The sequence below is a fragment of the Musa acuminata genome, chromosome BXJ3-7 (assembly GCF_036884655.1).
Source record: "Musa acuminata AAA Group cultivar baxijiao chromosome BXJ3-7, Cavendish_Baxijiao_AAA, whole genome shotgun sequence".
NCBI lineage: Eukaryota > Viridiplantae > Streptophyta > Magnoliopsida > Zingiberales > Musaceae > Musa > Musa acuminata.
The window spans coordinates 41465525-41488891 of NC_088355.1; the positions used below are offsets into that span (position 1 = coordinate 41465525).

The window sequence follows — 23367 nt, forward strand, 5'->3', positions numbered from 1 at the left end:
TTTTCCATTTAACCATCAAATGATATATTCGTAATCTGCTAAATATAAATTCCATTTTAATCTCGTTCGAGCTATCTCTGCACTTGCGGGCACGTCGTACTGAAGCACGAGAAGTTCTCGTCGAATTCGACTCATCTTCTACATCAGGAAGAAATCTGTGTCAATCCATCCTTACTAGGCGTATTGAGACCGCTCAATTCGTGGGCTTACCCTTCGACAAAAGGTCGGTAAGAAAGGATCATTAACCCTAGAATTGCAAAGGATGAGCTCTTGGTAAACTAATTTGGGCTTCTTTATGGCTGATGCTGAAGTTTCATCAGTTTGATCGTTTTGGATCGAAGAATTTATAGAAAATTCGCCGGTTGTCTCAATCTCCGGCATTTAAATCAGAAATCTAGGTTTGGCATATTCTCTATGTGTCGGTGATTGGATCATTTTTCTTGTTCAAAACCCTAGAATCTTCTTTCTACTTCTGAAAGAAAACCCTTTATTTGTTTGTTCGTATCTCTTGATTGCTAGTTGGTTGCAATCTCTATTTCACCCGAAAAGTTGGTATTTTTCTACCAAAAACTACCACCTTCCTTATTGAGTTGGTTACTGTGATGGGTTGGACGTGATGATTAGAAATGATGCAGGTATCGACTGGGACCATACCAAGTGGGAGCAACTTCTCTATTTGAACTGCTTCAATGTCCAAAAAAGGGTTTCAGAAGCTAGAGTGTTTGAATTTATTGTCTAGACGCACTGATGATAGTGTGTTGGCTGTTTTGAAAGAAGTGGGGCCGGTAATTATTGGTTTTGGTTGCCTTAGATTTGTTGAAGCTGGTTATTTCGAGAAACTGAGCTGCCCAAGCAGTTGGGTGTTTTTTTGGGATTTTCAGGAGAGTCAGGCATATGTTTGTTGATTCGGGGTCATACCTGTGCTTGTTTCATTAATAAAGGAGGGTAATTCCTCAGTAATGCTCTCATGATAATTTCTAGTCTTGTTTACTACCTCAGACCTGTAGCTCAAGCTGGTGCAATCCTGTTGTATGTGGAGCTGCACAAAGGACCTGAACCCCTTGGAAAAGAAATTGCTGAATATGTTTTTTGTGTATCGGCTCTAGAGAGGAGAATGCTGTGATGTATCAGAAGAGATGGTGAGGATTCTTGAGGCTGATGCCGAGAAGGCAAACGCTGCAGCTTCATATGTTCTGTGGGATCTTTCAAGGTACAGTCCATTTCTGTTTTCAAAGAATTGGGTGTAATTCCAGTTCTGGTTGAGCTTTCCCAGAATACATATGGTGATCTTAGGGAGAAGCCATCTCGTGCTACTACATGACTAAACTATTATGCAGCAAACAGGGATACCATCTTATCAGCTGGTGCAATTCCTGTTCTTATTGATCTCTTGAGTGGTGAGCTGGATGAGGTGAGAGACTATGCAGCAGAATGTCTGATTAACTTTGCAGAAGACCCATTGTATCGAGTGCAAGTGTCTTAAGCCTTTATAATTCAATCGTTTGTGACCATCCAAGATAGATTAATTCAATTCTAGACTACGGTAAGTGTATATTCAGGTCTATGATCAAATATTGATCAATCCACTTAAAAAACGGATCTGATGAACCCTGTGATGTTATGATCTTAGGGGCTCAATGACATTGTTATTCTGTTCCTAGCTTTATACAATGTATCAAGTCAAAATGCAAAGTGTATATCCAGCTCTTTGTTACTTTTAGATTTAATTTCTAGTATTACTAATAAATTTTTACTTCAATGGGTCATGCTCACTTGCTCAAGCTTTAGTTGGCTCTTTCTTTGACTCTAGGTGTGTTACTTCTGTAAGTAAATTTGAGTAGTTACATTTTTGTCAACTGAGAAAAAAAAATTGCATATAGAAGCACCTTTAGTTGTTACAAAAACTTACCATAAAATGATATGGCAAATCCATTTGCCTTTACAGAAGAATATTTACTAATTATCAAGACTTGGTCTAGTCTTTTTAGGTTCTTGAGCTCACAACATGAGTCCACATAAGATTATATTTAGTGTAAGTTACTCTAGATGGTGTTAATTTAACTTAATAACAACGTTGCTTGCTTGATAGCAATTTGTTAGCTACTTTTCATTCAATCTGATTTATTATGTGATGGACATTAATATAGGTGAGCTTAGCTTTAGTTTCATATTACTTGCATGTTCCATATTGCCTGATTATGATCATAACCATAATGCACCAAAGATGCATTTATCAGATTTGCTCATTAAAAACCCATTGTAGAGCTCTATTGATTGTCGTCACTGTTGTATAACATATGTTATATATACATACATGTAATGTGTAACTTAAATACTCATGCAGTTATGTATGTTGGTGATGTTCCAGATGCTGATACACATACATTCTTATTGCATACATATTGGATATTGGATCTGTGACTATTATCCCTTTGTTTCTCTACTCGCACTTAGAATAACTTGCAACTGTAATTTTTTTATAAACCTGACAAAATAAAAATTTTCTCAGATGCAGTAAGTTAAAGTATATGTTTTCATTCTTTCCTGTGTCCTACTTCTTTATGTTCTCCTGACTGTTGCAGTTATTTGATCGAGGCCATCGTAATTGGGGATCCAATATTATTATTAGTTTGTATGGATATAAACCAAAGGAAGACCCACAAAAACATATTAGGTATTTGGTTAATTGCATTATGTGACTAAGGACCCAATCACATTATTATATTTTGCAGATATAAACTGATGATATTCCTATGCTAGCATTCATTCAAGGAAAACTGAGAACTTCAAAAATATTAATATTATAAAAGATTAATAGATTTAGATATTTTAAGTCTTTCACCATGATTGTTTTTGGAGCCAATAAACTCAAACCTAATGACTTGGAAAGACCAAAATATCTTAACTAATGTAGTACCCATTCTTTTTATTGGAGTTGAACAGTATGCATATCATAATCCACAATGGCAAAGCAGCTAACCTTATCCCTATACACTACTGATCAAGCAAAATTGTGTACCCCTACATGCATACCATGACCCAGAATAATCAATTTTCTTGGTAAACACTGTCTCAACCAGGCAAAACAATATGGGACATGAGTGCTGATTGACGTACATATTCATGAACTTAGTTATCTGATCATCCGTGTTTGTGTTGAGTAGCTGATGATGCATATGCAGATTTTTATTCATGATGATCCAATTTTCTTTCTTTTTTTTTGGTTATAAACTTGATATCAATTCGTCATCATTGATATAAACTTTCCAGTTGATAAAAGACATTAGATAAATCCAGGTAAAACAATTCAAGATCTGTTACCATATGCATCATATGTGCATAATATTATATTGATACTGTTTAGCAGTAACCTTGACTTAATTATTTACATTATCCTGTTTCTGATGGATGTTTCCTTTCATAATTCCTTCATGTATGTTGTTAAAAACTTATTTTGAATAGTCATAACTCATAAGCTTGCATAGAGATTTTTGTGTAACAGATCAGAAATAACAACTTATTGGAAAAGATGGTTGAAGTGTACCTCATCATTTTGCACTAGCACAAAAGTTCACTATTGGGGCTTGGAACATTTTTGGATAAAGATCAAGTTTGCTTATCTTGATTACTTGGAAACTGAGATTCTTATATAAGTTATTTATGCTTGCCACCCATGACAAGCTTCCAGTACCTCAAATGCTCTTGGATGTCCCCTTTGCCAATGGGATCACCAGTTGTTTATGTAAGTCCCATGGGTGTAGTATCCATTGCTTTTAGTCTAGTTATTCATTCGAGGCATATAACATAATATGAAAACACTAAGCAATAAGAATCAGCATTGGAGGTCATCAAATTTCTCCCTAGGAGTTGCTGACCCAAACAAGAAACCTTTTTGCATCAATTGATCAGATGTGAGAAAGCTCTTACTAATCTTTTGCAAGTGCTAAGAGATTTTTTTTCTCACAATTCAAACTTTCTTAGAAAGGTAAATAATAGATAGTTCTGCATCCTTTGCTGGCATTACAACAGAATTAGTCTCATGAGCACATGAGAGGCAAAGATCAAGAAGGACCATGGTGCTTCAAAATTCAAATACTCTTCAGTTAGCTAGAGAATGTTTGTCATGGATTTTTCAGCAATTTACAAATGCTTATATTGCTCTACATGTTTGTTTAAAAAGGGATAAACGCTTAAGGCTTTTATTAGCAATGTATATGTCTGTACGTACTTATTTCCTAAACAAAATTGTAAGATAACCAAACTTACTTTTTTTCTGTTTGTTTTGTGGTTTAAGCTGGTCGAAGTTCTTGTTGATTCAGGAAGAATGCTCTGTTTGTTAAGAAACAAGTATGGTGGTGATCTATGGAATTAATAAGTAAATACTTCGGAGGGTCTGCTCTAAATCAAGCTGCCAATAGTTTGCTGCAAGTATGAAAGCTTTGCTTGTTCTCGAATCTTCAGCACAGGGATGGGACATGAAAATGAGTTCTTCAAACTAAGTTTTGTGGTGAAAAACTTGCAATGAGGATTAAAGGAGGGCTTCTTGCAGGGAGGGAGGCTTCTGCTTTGGAACTATACAAGTTGGAATCTGGAAGTCCTAAAAGTAACTGGCAGCTGGTAAGACATCGTTTCAAGAGTATAATTATCTTCCGACCCTCTCATGCTTTTGCTAGAGCTCTTTGTTTTCTCATTATCGATATCATGCTTCAGATATCCGACATCAAGAGACGAACCAATACAACAGGATTAGGAGAAGAAGACATGTTATGCATCATGTCAGGCCCCATCGAAGATGCAGATGGTTCAAGTGTCATGTAAGAGATCTGTTCTTATATGCAGAAATCTTTCTCGTTTCTTTCTGCAAGACTGGCCAAACAGAAGGAATCTCCTTAAAAGAATTCGACGGTTCATGAGCTAACAACGATACAGCAATCCATCCTTGTGCTGGTTGTGACTCCATGGTCAGCAGTTGGTGCAGCTTTCATGATCAACAGTATCACCACCACCAGGAACATCAAGGACAGCAAGAACGACAGCGTGCACTTGCAGCTCTTAGTGGGTCGCCCAGGCTCAATATCTACCGTGGAGAAGTAGACAGTTTGTGAGACTGCAATAATGCACTGAGCCATGCATACCTTGTCGAATTCATGGATGAAGTTTTCTTTGGATGTAGCCAATGGCTGGACTCTGTTCGACATCGCTGCTTTTCACGACTGAAACATGCAGTCAGTTCAACATTATTGTGGGCTTCTATTTGTTCCACTCTGCTGTGTCTGATCCATGCATGAAAGAAGTTATGCTTTTACATATGTCCTTGGAAAGTGTGGAAATTTTTAATATATCTTAGCATCTCTGTCAAGTGTTAAGATTAAAGTATATTAGTTTGTTTGAGTTAATATATATATATATATATATATATATATATATATCTTAAAACATCCCTAATATCTTGAGCATAATATTGGTTAATATATCAGTTTGGGCTTGTCTAACTTGGACAGTTTCTTATGGACAAACTCATTTTGTGTCATGTTCAAGATCACTAAGGTGGCTTTTCAAACAAGAAAAAAGTTACAATAATTATTTTTATTCTTAATTTTCGTAATTACTTCTCATTTGGAAATATGTGTTTGACCAAATGCTTGCAGCCTCTTCCTATTTAAAGGATCATGTTTCATATCATTAGAAAAGGTATATATATAATTTTAGAATCAAATAAACTATGCAAAATCCTTAGTGAAAAAAAAACAATGTACAAACATGTATGCCTATGATTTATATATTCGACTTCTGTTCATTGATGAAGCTATTAGAACAACTGAGCATCGACTAGAAAATTGATGAACAATATTTAGGAATTTTATAAATTAATTAGGGAGAAAGTGATTAATTTAGGATAGTAGGTAGAATGAATATAGTAGTGATGATAAAAAATACATCGATTAAAATTTTTGAATTATATTTTATAGTTATTTTTTAAATTTTTATTTTTTTAAAAAAAATTATTATATCATACCAATATGGGACCTATTATTTATATAATAATATACTAATTGTTACGAAAAATCATCATCAACGTTTGAGTTAACCTAACGTGGTTCAAACCCGAGGGTATAGAAGTATTTGAGGTGGTGATTGAAGTGACTTCCCAAGTGAAAGTGTCGAGCTTGCAAGACACCACTTATACTAAGACCGATATTATGGGAAATTTCTTGACCCGATCCCTCTAACACTTAAGTTAGTCACCGAGGTCATTTTTGAGTATAGGTTTTTCTCGAAAGCCAAGCCCTCACGTCATAGTTCCGAGGATTACCTTTTATACCTAAGCTTTGAGAGGACAATATGTAACCACTCCAACGTCCCCCTCTTGGCATTTTGTCCACATGGGCAATAGGGGGGAGGTAGCCCTGAACAACCTATCTTAGACTTTTGTCCACGTGGGCAAATAGGTAGGGGGTGACTTGGATCTTTTTCCTTCCATAATAACCTTCACAAGGTGCCTATCTTTCGGATGATGGTTGGGTATTAATATATTCCTTATTATTTGTCTCCCCCAAAGCGTGCTTCGAGACTCTTATTAGGGGGGCCTAGACTGTAGTGTTTAATTCATCTGATATGCCTATTGCCAACCTCTTCATGACACTAAAAGGACACACATTGGTTGGGCAAGGGTCGAGTTTTCTTTTCTCATACGCCTCGAGCACATTTTGTCCTGAGTTACTGTAGCAGATTTCCCTTAGTGTATGTTGGGTTTCCCCGACTCTAATGCCTTGGGCACATTTCACCCTATGTCGCCATTGAAGATTTCTCTCGGCATATGTTGAGTTTTCTCGACTTATACACCTCGAGCATATCTTGCCCTGTACTTATATCATAACGGATTTCTCTTGATGCGGGTCAAATTTTCTCGACTCACATGCCTCGGGCACATGCTCTATGCTTTTGTCATAGTGGATTTCTCTTAGTGCAAGTTGAGTTTTCCCAACTCATACACCTTGGGCATATTTTGTCATATGTTTCTACCATGGTAGATTTCTCTTAGTGCAAGTCAGCTTTCCCCAACTCACACACTTGAGGCACATTTTGCCATGTTCTTTCATTATAGTAGATTTCTATTGGCGTGGGTTGGGTTTTCTCGACTCACATATCTCGAGCACAATTTACCTTGCGCCTCTGCCATAGCAAATTTCTTGTGCCTCTGCGATAACAAATTTCCATTAGTGTGGGTTGAGTTTTTTCGACTCATATGCCTTGGGCACATTTCGTGTTATACTTGTTCTAATGAATTTCTTTTAGCATGGGTGAGTTTTCTCGACTCAGTCCTCGGACACATCTCGCCTTTGTTTTCACCATAGCAGATTTCTCTTAGCACGAGTCAACTTTTACTAACTCATGCACCTCAGGTCGACTCATATGCCTCGGGCACATCTCGTCTTGTGCTTCTACCGTAATAAATTTCTCTTAAGCACGGGTCGAGATTTCTCAACTCACACACCTCAAACACGTCTCTTCCTACGCTTCCACCATAGTAGATTTCTCTTAGCATGAGTTGGGGTTTCCCAACTCACACGTTTCGGGCATATTTTATTATGTGCCTTAGTCATAGCCGATTTCTCTTAGTGCGGGTTGTATTTTTCTCACATCTCGGATATATTTTCCCATGTACCTCCATTATAGCGGATTTCTCTCGGTATGGACTAAGTTTTTTCAACTCATACATCTCAAGCACATTTTACCCTATGCCTCCACCGTAGCAGATTTTAAATCCTTCATCCACCATGGTGAGCTTTGAGTCCTTCCTTTGCCATGGTGAATTTTGACTCCTCTCACTATGGTAGATTTCGAGTCCTCCTACCATGGCAATCTTCAAGTCCTCCCTTCATAGTGATAAATTTACAGTCCTCCTCTTGCCAAAGTGGGTTTCAAGTCCTTCGTCTGCCATAGTGGATTTTGAGTTATCCTCCCATCCTGGTGGGTTTCAAGTTCTCCTTCTGCTGTGATGAACTTCAAGTCATCCCTCTACCTTGACGGATTTTAGATCCTCTTACTATTGATGTCTCTTAAGAGTTACCACAAAGGGATACAATTCTTGATCGTAGGAGGAGAGAGATCAGCATCCTCCTTATAAATCCCCTCCCTCTATATGTGGGATTTAGTCTTCTATCTAAGCCTTCAGAAACCCCAGTCCTCAAAGCCTGATGGGAAGCTTTCAGCCTCACCCCCATGACCTTTTTAGGAGCGTTCTCCACCTTGCCCTGGTTCCAACAAGGCTAGTTGGTCTTCGAGTCCCTCATCTTGTGTTACTTCTACGAAAAACTAGTCGTCGATCATCTTACCCTTCTGCCTCAAGTTGGGCAAGCTGAGATAGAAGCGGGGCGATAGTTTGCATCATAGTTATTAGCATCTACACCTACTAGGTGAGGCTCAGGAATGCCTTAGTAAAGACAAGTAGGTGGCTTGAGGTCGTCTCTGAGGGCAAAAGTTCTGGGTCATTGAACAGAAGTTAGTATCGCATTAGCGCTTGCGCCGAAGTTGATGTGTCCACATGAGGGAAGGATGGATCAAAGCTGTCCTCTTTAAGTAAAAGTGCTATAGATCGGAGATATGACCTCCTCGTTAAAGCGTTCGTTGGGAGGATTGACGAGTGGACGTTCCTACGACATTATACCCTCCTTCTAGCACAAAAAATGGTTAGGGAAAATCATCGTTGACGTTTGAATAAACTCGACGTGGTACAAACCTGAGGGTGTAGGAGTGTATGAGGTGGTAACCGAAGTGGCTTTGAGGTGAAAGTGTCAAGCTCTTGAGGTGTCACCTACACTAAGATTAATATCGAGAGAAAATTTTTGACATGATCCCTCCGACACTTAAGTTAGTTACCGATGTCCCTTTTGGGTATGTGTTTTTCCTGGAAGCCAAGCCTCCTAGTATAGTGTCGAAGAGTAACTTTTATACCTGATCTGACCTTAGAGGGGACAACATGTAACCGCTCAAATGTCCCTCTCTTCACGTTTTGTCCACGTGGATGAGAGGGTGAAGATAGCCCTAAGCGGCCTATTTGTCTATGTAGGCAAACGGGAGGGAGATAACTTGGATATTTTTTCTTCTACAATAGTTTCCACGTGGCACGTAACTATCGGATGATCGTCGATCATTAATATATTTTTTACCACTAATCAATTCAGATATATCTATAAAAATTTTAAAAATTAATTTAATCAAGAATGTGATATGATTAGATACTTTTTAATAAGAGAAACTAAGTTTTGCTTTAAAAAATAGAGGTGCTTTTTGAGAATTAATTAATCGATCGTAAGAAGAAAATAAAGAAAAAGAAAAAAATAACCATCACTCACACAATGGATACCGAGTGAAGTCGGCCTACCAACGTCACCTCTGTCTCCGCATCTTTGGAGACGAGACGAAGATATTGGAAGCCGAGAGTGTTCTAATTGGGGATCTCGTCAGAGATTTGACACTGAAATACCCAATTCTGGAGCCTCCAGAGCCAAGGAGATCTTGCCAGGCCGATCTGCCTTCTTAGGTTGCCTTTTGGTGCTATTCCAAGACTACGAGACGGTAATCTTTTGAGAATCCTTTTGTGTTGTCCAAATTTTTTCGAATTGAATGCGAGTGGAAGTCATCGTGACTCGATGCGAGCGTTGGAACTTGGAATTATAGGGTTTCTTTGCGCGGAAGAGGGCGATGAGCAAGGGGCGGTCTCCCGAGCCGTTGGATTTCTTTATTTGGACTGTCGAGGTATGTTTTGATCAACATAGCGTCTTGGTTGCAGTGTGAATCTCATGATGGGAAATAAAATTTTCGACTTTGTGAAGGATTACTTGTCTCTTTATGCATACTGAATGTTTCTATGTCCATTGGGCGTATAATCACATGAACTCAAAGTTTCAAGCTTAGCTAGGTCTTCAATGTATTGTAAAATTCTGTTCCGTGGAACAGCTGGTGCCAGGAAAGTTGTTTTAGGTAAAATATAGGGGAAATTCAGTTGTGCCCTAATTAAGATCAGAACTTTAATTTCAAGATGCCCGACTGGAATTGAACTAATCCATGTAGTTTTTCTTTTGCTTGGTTGCCAACCTAGCTAATTAATTGGGTATGTGGGTTAATGAAGAAGATGGACGGTTATTTGATCAGGAACATATGGGTTTGAACTGCATGATTAGAGTTAAAATACTTGTACATAACTCGCTGGTGTTCCATGGACATATGGGTCTCTTAATCATGAACCGGGCACCAGCTCTGAGTCTATGCGTTAATGCTGGAAGTATATAAAGGAAAATTCCCATCAACACATAGGATATAGCAAAAAATTCATATATTTCAGGGAGAAAAATATGAAAGAAAATGTTGGTGGGCCTTTTAGTCCAGTTAGCCTAAGAAGAAGAAGAAGTTATTCCCTGGAATTATAATGCCAAAAAGTTCCGTTGGCAACTTGTGTTCTTACAACGCGTCTGATAAAAGAAAAAAAATATATAGTAACTCAATGCCAGAGAAAAGAGGAACTTTTCTATTCAATCACCAAGAAAATTTAATCTATTTTTGGACATATTAGAACTTAAGAAAGGGAAAATTCAAGGCAGAAACATATTTTCCTGAATGCCAGTATGACCCAGTGAATCCCCATATTTGGCAAACAAACTCAGCAATCTGATTGGCCTTCTTACAAGTATCAGAGTATTCTGTACTTCGTACATCACAAAAGATGAAAAGAATCAAAGAAATGTAAACATTCTTAAAAACATAGTAGCAATTCTCTGGTTTATTTTTGAATGGCAATAATATTAGGATAGTCCGATGATAAGATTAGATATATGCACATCCCAACAATGTCTTCCTTCAATGCTTATGCCTTAGCCATCAAAATAGACCCCAACATCCTTTGCTGAAGTCCCTGTGCAAAAAGGATAATCATCAGAGTATCAAAGGCCAAGATTTTTACCAACCATAGTACCTGCTCCAAAAACAATTGCCCTCTTTAAGGTGGGCTCCCCAGGAATCCATGAAAATGAATTGTAAATCTGTGAATTATTGGCAGAGAGTCCAATGCTGCTACAGGTAATGACAGCAAAAAAGGAAAAAAAGAGTTTTGACCATTAGAGATAACATGACAACTAGGATGCTACAAGTATAAGAAAGTATGGGAATTGATATATTTGTGGGAGAGTTTCAAAAGGATCATGATTTTGTTAGTGCTAGCAATTTTGGTAAACGGAAGCAGTAGTTAAGGAATTGGTCATTTTTGTGTAATTTTAGGGTATTAAGTGTTGTATTGTTTGACTTTCTGCTCAAAACAGATGAAACATTGTTGTGTGTCATTGAGTATCTTGTTTTAAAGCAAGTGACTTTACTGGATCTATGGCTGTCACAGTCACACCATTCTAGCATGCCTACAGATTGCTTAAAGAGGCATAGGAAGGAAGTAGGAGAATTTGGAGGCCACTAATCCTGTAGTGACATTATTATTACATCATCTAAATCCATTGAAAGAGGTAACTGGTAATTCATCCTTCTTTTTTCTTGTATTACATTCCATCATCTCCTTTCATATCCATGTTTTTGATATGCATTGTATCAATCAGTTAAGACAACTTGGCATTTTAAAAGGCCTATGTATAAGCCCCACATAGACTTTTTTATGTAAGCAACTTGGCTCTTCATAGCCATACCTCCACCCAAATTACATAGATCAATATCCATGTTGTTCTGTTCCGTTTTCTCTTTTATTTGAGAAGGTAATTTGTAAGATACCGGTGACAAACTAGACTATATCAATGCTAGTCCAACTTTTAGTCCTAATGCAAGTGAAAATGGTTCTACTAGCACCTGTTAGTCATGTTATAAAAGAGGTGTATGGGTGATTAAACATTTATTTATACCTCCTTTTATCAACGTGGCAGACTAAGTTTACGATGTAATATCTGTATGATGAAAATTACTTAAGACTGTTAGAGGTTGGGAATGAGAGATTCTTGGAGTTTATTCTTTCATAGCTGTAGAAAGAAGGTATTCTTAGTTTAATTTTTCTTCAAACTATTTATGAGGTGGTTTTAATGGAATGGTGGTGATATGATATCTCAATCGCAAGTTTCATGCAACCATTGGCAATCAAGTTAGTTTCAATATTATTTTACGGTTTCTGAGATATTCCAGTTGGTGATTCTGGCTGCTTTAAGGAGCAAATGTTTTGGAGGCCAGGGCTTATGGCATTTTGGTTGTGTACTGCCTAGCTTTGGCAAACCTCTCATATCCCATAAAATAAAAAAAGTTGGATGTGCTATTTAGAGTATTTATAGCTTAGAAAAGGAGTCTATTCCGCTGCATATGTATATGCAGTCATACAAGTGCATCACATAAGGCCCGTGAAAACTAAATATTTGGCATACCTTAATATGCTTCTGAGCATGTGGTATTTGGTGGAATGACCTAGAATCAGCTCTCTTGAATTTTCTTCATATTATTCTTTACGTATTTGATACAAGAAATCCTATACCTGTTAGAATCATTAGACATGGTGGCTGTTTGGAGGGAAATAGTCTTCAAGTCAAATACATAGATGAAAATTCCCCAAAAATTTTGCACGAAATTTGCATCCTTTCTTATTTATAAGGTTCTGCTACATTGGCTGGACCAGTGGATTTTCTGAGTATCCATCAAAAAGATGTTCCAAGTACCTTGGCATCCCCTGTTTTGTCTGGCAAATGGCATGATATATCATACTATCATGAGTCAGTAATCTGACATGCTTAACTGGGCGACAGAATGAAAGCCACTAAAACAAAATGAGGGAGCAGAGCAAGGGTATGAAGGAGAGAACTGGATCCTGTATGAGTGGTGGAAGCACTGGATAAATTGACTGAGTCACCGATCAACCACTGACTCACTCTCCCTTGCCACCACCTACTTCCGCTTGGCAAGAAAGATGTGATTGCTGTTAAACTGAAAGAAGCCTAAAAAGATCAAGAGGGGGGCAAGTCAGTGCATTTTGTTGAAGATCTGTTCTGGGTTCAGTTAGTCTCTGAACTGAATTAGCCAATTTAGTCTGAAACATGACCTAAAATTGGTTTAGACATATCCTTGAAAGAAAATCAATACCCTCTTTTCACCTGATACAGGAGAAGCATTCCGAGAGTTAAATCCTTGAAATAAGCTGATACCTTGCCATGTTTTGCACATCTGAATTTTGAGATTAAGCAAGGAGATTTTGTTTTATTCAATACCCTGCTTCTTAATGCTCCCTTGCTACTTAATCCCGAATAAAAATCTTATATTATTTCTCTAGGAAAAATTCTCTGAAGTTGACTATGTATGAGAAAACAGTGCTACTTGTGATGTATCTGGTCTTTCCTTTTCCCATTATTGTGCCCCCAGGATTACATCTTCATTTAAACTGTTATTTTTATGTGGTCATGAATTCCGATAATTGCACATTCCTGGTTCCAGGCAATTGATTTAAATGTACGATTATGGTTTTACCACATGCACAGAAATCCAGTAGTTCCCTTTGAACTGTTTGTGTTAAAACACTCCCTTGCGAGTGTGTATACATAGAAGTCTGCTTGTTGAACTTTGGTAATAATAGTAAAATTGCTGAGAATAAATATTTAATGAGTAGAAGTTGAGCCATTATATATGTTTATTTCACTTGATACCAAGTATATGATCTCAGGATGTTGGTTTGTGGCTGGAAGAGATAAATCTTGGGAGTTACCGCCAAGTTTTCGAGGAAAACGGTGTCAATGGGGAGTATTTAGAAAGTCTATCAATGTTTACAACAGAGCAAATTCTGCGCTTTATAAGGCGGTGCCACATGAAGTGGGGTGACTTTATTACACTTTGCAAGGAGCTAAGACGCATAAAAGGTTCTATTCCTTCCCCTATTATGTTAATGAGTTTTGAACTATCAAATGCCCGCTTGACTGATGCTCACTTAACTGGTTTATTAAAGCTTCAAGATTCATCTCATCCACATATTGGCTTGTCTTTAAGCTTTTACTGGTGAATATAATCGTTTATCAAACAGACCTTACAAAAGCAAGAAATGTCATAACCAAAGCCAATATAAATTAAGTTCTCATAATTGTTCAATCTGCATAGAATTTTATTATTCAGTAAGATGTTCAAATTCATATAGAATTGTCATTTCTGTGAATATCGTTCATTGTCTAAAAAGCACCATCTTCAAGAAATCAATTTGTAACCATTTTTTATATCTTGCATCCTGAGGCTTTTCTGCTTGCACTAGCACTCTATACCAGAATAGATAAGAATGAATATTCTGTAATTGATAACTATTGGGAAACAGGCATTTAGCGTTCATCCCCTGAGCTGGTCTGATTAACCCATAGCCACCTAAACCCGAGCAGTACCTTTCATGATACAGATGGTGTGTACAACCGTGTGCAAGTGGTTTGCCTCCTTGTCCATGATCAAACTAGTACGTGTGACCACATAGGAGGTACACCATGATGGTACAAACCCTACATGAAATTACTACTCTCTAAGGAATTATGAGGATCATCATGCACATGCCATCCTCATCGACCAGATGACTGATCAGGGCATTTTTTTTTTACATGATGAATCTCCATATATGGTTTCTTCTTAAAGAGGGTAGCAAAATTAGGCTAATATTATGCTCTACTCAATCTACTTCAATCATCGTGTTCTTCAAATACAAGTTGACTTCTTTGTGGAATTTGTGAATGATGAGCATATGCCCTCAATGTACTTGTCTTTTTCTATACAAAGATGGTTATATGAAATAGTGATATTATGAGATCGATAAACTAGATGAAGTTTCAAGACAATTTCATCCTTGAAGACGAGTGTTTTGTTGTGGACCAGTTAGATTTATTAGTTGGGTATGCAAAGAGTTACCATCACAAGTGATATGACCATAACTTGAGTCCTAACCACCGACTCTCTATAAATCCTCCTAAATTTAATGCATGACCATCATTAATGAATGACATGTTCCTTCTTTGTAAATGCAGTTGCATGCCTGAAAGGGGAACAGGAGGTCCGTAAGCCATGGTGGGCTCCGTCGTGCCTATCAGTGGTGTTTGTTCGAGTGGCAAAGCGCAACAGACAGTCCCGGGTTGTCTCCTTGAAGTTGGAACCGTAAGTTCTCAGACGAAGCATTTCTTCCCTATCTAATCATGTTGTCGTAAGGGATGAAGAGTTTTAGGTCTAGGGTTTGTCCGTACTTGTCGTTATTATATGAGTATTTACGTGCTTAACTGTTTGCTGGTGTTTTTTGTTGGTCAGTCTATAGATTCCTGTGTGATAAAACTCAGCGTGGGAGTAAATATAGTTATACAAAAGATCCACTTCTGTTGCTTTCACTATGATATATCCACAAAGATAAAGTACAAGTTCCACACCATTGCATCAGTCATAGAGTTCTTGGTACCACTGATGGTGTTACAATCTCGATTGTCAATGAAATGGACCACATTGTAACCTTGTTGCGGCATGATATTTTTATTTTGTGGTCCATGTATGCAATCATGCGTCGTGATATGGAAGGAAAGAATGAATGGTTGTCATGCAGATTGCCATGTCAATTAAGACCTACCTTAATGGTACAAAAAAATATTATATTGAAGGGTGATTTACTAAGAAAATTCAAATTGATGAGTATTTGCCTCAGCTTAGCTGTTGGGGGGTCTGATAGTATTGCAGTCAACTACATGTTTGATGATGAGGCAGAACCTAATGATTGCCATGAATTTGAGATATGTGATAACGAAAGAAGGGTGAAGTGCAATTCCTTTGAATGTTTCACTAACTAATTCTTCTTTTCTGAGGGAGAAAAAACTTGATAGTGTTCCTAAAAGTCAAAGAAGCATTAATATGTTACTCCTCTATGTGACTCATGTAAATTTTTAGAAGGTATTAGCTAATATATATATATAACACACTCATAGACTTAAAAAAATAAGAAGAAAACAAAATCTGAACTTAGATATATCACTTATGTAACATTCAACTAAATAATCAAATGCGGATTTCGGATGTGCTCACAAACTTTTTGAAGTGGGGTGGGTTCATTACCTTTGAAAGTTTGGGTGTAGGCTCCACTCGTCAATCGTGTTATCAAACCCCATCTCAAGTGGCGATGTAATCCACCTCGAATGGCAGCACTCTGTTGATATTTATGTGCTTTGTTTCTTACTATTTTGTCAACATCCTCCCTCTCCTTTGTGCATCATCACAAAACTCCATATCACTGGTATCTTTAAGCGATGTTTGGTTATGCACAACACATCATGATAGTAGTACTCTCTTGGATGGTCTTCACATAGGGTCTTGATTGCTATGATGCAACCTCAGGACCATGGGAAGGCCAACCCACAAGACAACAAAGTAAGGTGGGGATAAGGGAGGAGGAGGGGGAGGGGGAGGGGGAGCCTAAGAAGAAAAGCATGACAAAAAATACCACAGCAGCATCAAGTGTGTCATCAGTCACCAGCATAGCATGCAATCCCTTCCAAGCAACTCGAAGACAAAAGGGGAGTGGGAGATGTGAGAGACTGCACAAATAGTGAAGCAGCATGCCTCCTGCCTTGTACCCCACCAGAAGGAATTCATCAACCCCAATAATCATTCCCTTCCAACCTCTAATTTTGTCCCCATCAGCAATCAGACTCTGCTAAGTCTAGCAACTCAAATTCATTGAAAACAACAAACCAGAGTATTGCTTTGGTGATATACATTGAATGGATTAGCAGTCACGGAGATGCATGAAGAAACCCTCCTGCGCTGCAGTGCAGTGCAGTGCAGTGCAGTGCAGAGCAGGCCTGGTGATGCTGATTGATTTCCATATCATTACCAAATTCAAACCACCCTCCTCCTGCAGCTGCAAGTTTGAGCTTGCAGCAAGTAGTGGCACCATCCGCATGAACCCTGGGATGAACTCGAAATGAAGGAATCGGGCAGAGGAGAACAACAACCATATGTGTGCAGCCGATCGTGGCCCCGGTTCATCTGGCACTCATAAAATTACCTTTCATGGCATCAGTTGGAACTTTTCTTTTTCTCATTGGATCTGCTATGGGTTCAGATTCCCAGGACTAAGCATGCACTACAAAGAACCTGATGCACAACAGCAACGTTGTGCTAGCTTTTCAACCAGGGTCCAGTCCTTTATTCATGGCTTCGACTGACTTCAATTCTGGATCCTGGGTCCAGCAGCCACATTCATCTGCTGAGAGGAGGAGGAGGGCAAACCATACAAGAGTTGGAATCTCTCTTTCTTAGGCTCAAGAAAGAAGAAAAAAAAAGGTATGATAGGAGGACAATCCATCACGATAACCTTATATTCTCTGCAAGCTCGCATCCAAATGCTAACCTCCATGCATCCTTGGACTGCTCTCCCGCTTTTATGTGCCTTTGAAAAGTGGCTCTGGTCCTGCTCGCGTCCTCCACCATCCTAACTCCTTAGATAGCCCACAAACCCTTTCCTTCTTGGACTTTGCATCCCCTCTCTGGATTCTCCTCTCCCCTGCACATCATGTAGGATCAATCTGAGGGCACAGCATCATCATATGGAATAAATGCACAGGCACAGCATGCACCCGTCTGCTATAAATAATACACATGGCCACACTCAAACCAGCAAGCAAAACTCACCTGTAGACCTCAGCCTCCCTCAGCTCCACCTGCTCCGAATTGGCATTCCGAGTCCACTACCGACTCATGGGGAGGCAGAACAACAAGCCGACCTCCATTGCTCTGTTGCAGGAGAGATTCAGACAGCTGCAGAGACTCAAAGAAATGAGAGAAGAAAGGGAACAGCAGCGGGCATTCTCTCATGGGGAGAGGCCAAACTCGAATGCTCAGTGTGCCCAACCCGTGTGGTTCGTCCATCCCGATCTAGTTCGTCCATCCAGGCCAATCCGTGGTCCTCCACCATCGTGTTGGCTCGACGACCATGGTGATCACACAGACTTGCAGGCCCTCGAGATCTCACTGTCAATGGGCTTGTGGCCCAATCAGACGACTTCACACCGCCCGGTGTCTGGCAACGAACCAGATGTGGACACCACTCTTCACCTGTAGTCATTCAAACATCAGGTCCAACTTCCAGTTCTCCTCGTCTTAGCTTTTTTCTTTTGGGCGATGCTAGCTTTCTTCTCCTTTTCTCTTCCCTTCATTGTCGTCGCGTAAGAAGAGCAAAGAAAGATTTGAGTGCAATGTAAATACTAGTTATTATTTACTGCCGAGATCATCTGCTATGTCATGACTAAGATAGCAGTTTGAGTTTTCCAACCTCTTGTGAACTGTGTCTTGAAGAGGCTCGGCCAGTTTAATTCTTCCTCTTGACCACTGGTTTGAAAATAATTCCAGCCAAATTTACACATTTAGTACTTGATGGTCTTAGGTGGAGTTCACCAAATTTCCTCGTGTTGCATCTGCATTTCCAAGAACCACAACACAAATAAGTAGCTAAAACTAAGGATTCTGCAAATTATCTTATCAAGAGCAGGATAGCAGAAATATAAGCAGTGTCAGCCAATAGATACTATACCTTCAAAACAACGTTTGCTAACCTTCGTTTCAATTTAGAATGACAAAAACTTTAATCCGGTGACTTCATGTAATGAGTGAAATATACAAGGAAACAACTGGTCCTGTGTATGACCCAAATATACACATTTATTACTCGTTGGTTTTATGTGTACTTCACCAACTTTCCTTATGCTGTATCTGCATATTCCGATAACTCAACAGAAACAAAAAGCTAAAACCAAGGATTCTGCAATTTCCTTATGAAAAGCAAGAAGGTGAAAATATAAGCAGTCACCCATAGATACAATACCTTCAAACCAACATTGTCGACCATCATTTCAGTTTAAAAGGGCAGAACCTTTACTCCGGTGAATTGATGTAGAGAAACCAGTAGAAAACACAAGGAAACAACTGCTACAGTCCCAAGTTAGTTTGCAAAAGTAAAAGACTTGAATGATTGGTATTTATGGAAGGGAAGCTTTATTTGCAGGAAAGTGATTTAATATAGTGGCTGCAAGATAGACATGAAATTTGGCCAAGAGATTCTAAGTGACAGCTCAAGTGGCCATGACCTTTGTTTAGTTACAATAGCATATTGTTGATGTTTTAAGCACACAACACGGCAAAGCATACCTTGAAGCATAGTTTAGAACCTTATTTTGCAAAATTAGCAAAGAGAAAAAAAGGCACTTGCTGCAGCAAATAAGATTCTAAAGTGTCATAATAGGCTAAAAGAAGTGAGCGACAGGTGTCCACTCTGAGTGGACACAAGGTAACCACGGGAATCCTTGTTGCCTAAACTTACAAAAGCATAGAAAAGTCTAGTCACCTTCAGTAATGCAAAATATCATTTGTAATTTCTAATTTGCCTGAACAATAGAGCTTATTACAAATAACAAGAAAATTATTAGTCTTCATTGACAAGTTTCCATAAGTGGCTTAAAAAACAATGGAGCTCCATGATTAACACATGAATTGCCATCATCCAGAAAAAGTTAAACTACAATAAAAGAGGATATGACTTGATTCCACTAGCAGCAGTTATATGAATTCACGGCATGTACTAGTGTAATACATTCTTATGTGAATTTATGATTGGAAATAATATATATAGCTACACACTCGTATGAATAAAAAGTTGATATTGATGTAACAGTGTATAAATGTTGCACAAATTATGCATATGAAACAAAACACTTCAAAAGATGTTACAGCTCTCAAACCACCCAACCAAAATCAATTTTGTACTCTTAATGATATGAGTCTCATGCACCGAACTATCGTTTTTAGCAAATGCATAGAGTAAAAACCAAAGGAACAATAAACAAATCTAGTGCATAAAATCATAGCAAATATAATTTCATGACAGAAAGCTACCAATAAAGAGCCTTCTAGCTCAACACACACACACTCTCTCTCTCTCTCTCTCTCTCTCTCTCTCTCACCCCCACACACACAACAGTTATACACCATATAAATTGATTTTATAACAATAAAAGCCTCACAGGTAGGAGTCACACTGAATGAGAAATATATTATCTTAATTTCATGTACATCTAACTAAAAAATATAACACTGAGTGCATTTGAGAAGTATGTAATGTTTTAGAACCAAATTCATTTTTAGAAAAATGCTTTCTGGAACTATCTTGTAACATGACGGTTCACCTTTCTCAAGAAAAGATAGCTGACTTAATGGCATGCCTTGTTCATATATTTGTCTTCGGAGAACATAACACCATATTGGAGGATTGAAATCAAGCCAATATTCTCTAGAAAACATGGCATGATCTGAATAAAACAACAACAATAGCACGAACATCAAGTTTAGTGCTTTACTAAGGTTTGCATTTTCAAGGAAACGGCTCCTCTATGCAGTAGAGAGAGATTATCATGATATAAAGACAAATTGCTGACAAATAGGAAGATCAACAATGTTGAATATTTACGCAAGTTAAATGTGAAGTAGGTTAACCGAATATCCAGAAGGCTGAGTAATTCAAGGGAAAAAGATGTAATAGAATCTCAGGAATCAAATCTAACAAATCAGGTTTCAATATGTCAATTGGGAATCAGATATTAAAGAGAAGAGGATCTGAGCAACAAGAGAAATCATCAAAAGAGAAGGGGGAAGCAGAGGAGGCACAACACTAGAGAGAAAATTACTCAGCCAGACAAAATCTTCCTTTAACAAAAATTCACAGAATTCACTATATGGTACACCGATTACTATTCACTTGGAGTAGCAGTACTGTCGTGTGAATGGTGCCAGAGAATGGCTAAAACAAACCTGCTATAATACCTAAGAACAACTTTAAGACCACAATCGGTTAAATTTATGACAAGCATATTCTCAGCCTATGAATAAAAGTAGAAGATAAGCAAATTTGCTATCAACTGATTTCCAAATCATGACAAAGTACAAAAACATATTTACTATTCACTTGCTGTAGCAGTACCATAGTGTGAATGGTACCAGTGAATGGCAAAAACAAACCAGACCCATAATAGGCCGAAGAACAACTTTAAGACCAAAATTGATTCAATTATGACTCAACAAAGACTCAGAGAAACTAGTCAACTCTGAACTCAAGCTGGTCCTAATTTGATTGTATTTTGTATTAAAACAGTCCTCCGATATTGATGTATTTTCCTACTAACTTCACACGTAACGTAAACATATCAGAGGCTGACAAGGATTGGATTCACATACAAGTCAGGATTATATTTTGTACTAAAATCAGGGAATAAGCAGGATAAACATCCACCAAAGTACTATGAAATAGATCAAGTAAGGTCGAAGCATGAATCGAAAAATGCAGGTCTCACTAGTAGCTAGCCAGCCTCCTATGCATATGGTTATGCATGAAAACAGAAAAAAAAAAAAAACAGAAAAATAGGTTAGTCCTGCCAGATCTTTACGTCTTGAAAATTATTTGGAGAAAAGGAAGAGTATAAAAACAAACAGCAGAAAGCTCAACCCTTTGAAGATTGTCACCAGAAACACATTACTCAAAGCTAACGACAACACAATGGAGTAAAATTTTAAGAACAGATAAAATCAAATTATATAAATATCACCAACTTAAACCATGTTGCAATATCATAAATGTCACATGGGCATTTAGTTCAAGGCATTCATTATGGACTATGTTACCCAGGTTCTTGCTTTGTTGATTGTACTAGATCCAACAGTTCAGGAAGCAAAAGGTCAAACTCAGTTCAGGTAGCCTATTAGTTTTCAGTTGAAAAACAAACGTGGAGTAATTAGGCTGAGAAGATTCATGAACACCAGGATCAAAAGTATGATATTCAATAACTTCATCCAAGGCTGGAAGACTAGGATCAGACAATCTAGAATCTATTTTCCGGCACCAAGTGCCATCATTTCCAACTAGCTTGCTCATTAACTCTGTAGAAGCAATCCTACCATTCACAGTAACAGTCACAGAAGATTTTTGTTCTGCATGCCTTTGCCAATTGCCTTATTCATCAGATCCTCAGCAACGGCACCATCATTTCCAATGACAGCCTCAGAACATGTCCAATTATGTGTGCCTTTGATCTTTCATTCCGTCCTGAATCTGTGCCTTCTCCCACAATATTTTTATCTTGATGCCCAAAACAGTTACAGAAATAGCATCCACAAGTCAACCATTCACATATGATCTGTTAATAAACAGTGTCCTTGTTGAATCTTAAATCTGAACTGATTTAAGACATGCTGACTTCAAGGTACTTTAACAAATACTGTAAAAGAAAACCTAATTTTAGCTGCTGTACATGCTTCAGTAAAAAAGTGTTTGGCCGTTTTCAGTAAAGTACTTTAACAAGTACTTGTTAAATTAAAACAAATATGAGCCCCATACTATGACTCCTGAATCCGGTTTCTGAATTAAGCTTTACCAAATCACCAAAGAAGACCCCTAAATTTAGGATCTTACTTTTGTCCAAGAACACCAATCTGCGAAGGAACAATATTGCAGAAAATAGGATTCTTAGAAGAGCAATTAGCATCAAAACTACTCGGATCAGAAGGAATCAAACCCGGCCTTTCATGAACAGCGAAACCTTGAACTAAGGAAGCACCCGCCATAAAACCCTCAATTGTCGAAGCACTCGGAGGAGCAGAATTAGAGGCCAAAACTGGATCAGATTTCTGCAAAAAGGCATAAAGCAATCGTCCATCATCAGATTCCCTTCCCCGAAGAGCAAGATCAATCAAGAGTCAAATCATAAATATTTCCCGCCTTCCGTCCAGCCCTCCACCCGGGAATTCCTCGGAGACTACGCCCCGACGAAGACCCACCTCGTCGACACGGAGCGATCGATCCTCTAACCGTAAGGGTCCTCTCCAAAAAAGATCCAAGCCGTTCAAACTAATTCTTTAAGATGCGAGATCTGAATGATGAAGATACTCGCGTCGGTGATTTAAATTTAATTCATATAATCAGTATTTTGCTGACTTGGTTGCGCAGTAAGTCTTTGAATTGTCAATTTGGTATAAATTAACGAGAAAATTATATTTATAATGCGCATATTGTTTTGATTTCTTAGTTATAGTAGGCATGTTAGATAATTTTTTTAATATTCGGCGAGTAAATTACTACAATTATATTAAAATCTCACCTAATTTGATAAAAAAAATTTGAATCTCAAAAATTCAATTGAAAATTATGACGGAGCCACACAGAGGCATGGATCACAACATCAAACTGAAGCTAGGAGTGAAGTATCCAACGAAATTATCCTACCGCATGCTTCCGTCAAAGTTGGTATAACTCATAAAACAATCAGATGAAGTACTAAGCGGTGGTCTCATCCGCAGTTCTAA

General features: G+C 38.1%; 1 protein-coding gene and 2 long non-coding RNA genes across 13 annotated transcripts; 2 read left to right on the top strand and 1 right to left on the bottom strand.

Moving 5' to 3' along the window:
• Positions 1–44: 44 nt before the first annotated feature.
• Positions 45–5307, top strand: LOC135643503 (uncharacterized). 4 transcript variants are annotated; one of them, XR_010498279.1, is made up of 3 exons: positions 45–3742; positions 4295–4617; positions 4711–5307. It is a non-coding gene; the product is annotated as an uncharacterized LOC135643503 (long non-coding RNA). The 4 variants fall into 4 exon arrangements; XR_010498280.1 differs by having other exon boundaries at positions 4320–4617; XR_010498281.1 differs by having other exon boundaries at positions 45–1543.
• A 4082-nt stretch (positions 5308–9389) lies between these two features.
• LOC135643554 (uncharacterized) lies at positions 9390–15365 on the top strand. Its single transcript, XM_065160644.1, has 4 exons — positions 9390–9579; positions 9682–9759; positions 13688–13880; positions 15015–15365. The coding sequence occupies exons 2-4, from the start codon at positions 9706–9708 to the stop codon at positions 15143–15145; spliced, it is 378 nt and encodes a 125-aa protein (XP_065016716.1). The 5' UTR covers positions 9390–9579; positions 9682–9705; the 3' UTR covers positions 15146–15365.
• Positions 15366–16568: 1203 nt separating this feature from the next.
• Positions 16569–22884, bottom strand: LOC135643555 (uncharacterized). Of its 8 annotated transcripts, XR_010498297.1 has the most exons (6): positions 22784–22884; positions 22605–22692; positions 18576–22497; positions 17656–18437; positions 17339–17527; positions 16569–17227 (listed from the first exon to the last, which is right to left on the bottom strand). It is a non-coding gene; the product is annotated as an uncharacterized LOC135643555 (long non-coding RNA). The 8 variants fall into 8 exon arrangements; XR_010498293.1 differs by having other exon boundaries at positions 18576–22692; XR_010498296.1 differs by having other exon boundaries at positions 22605–22841.
• Between the last annotated feature and the right edge of the window lie 483 nt (positions 22885–23367).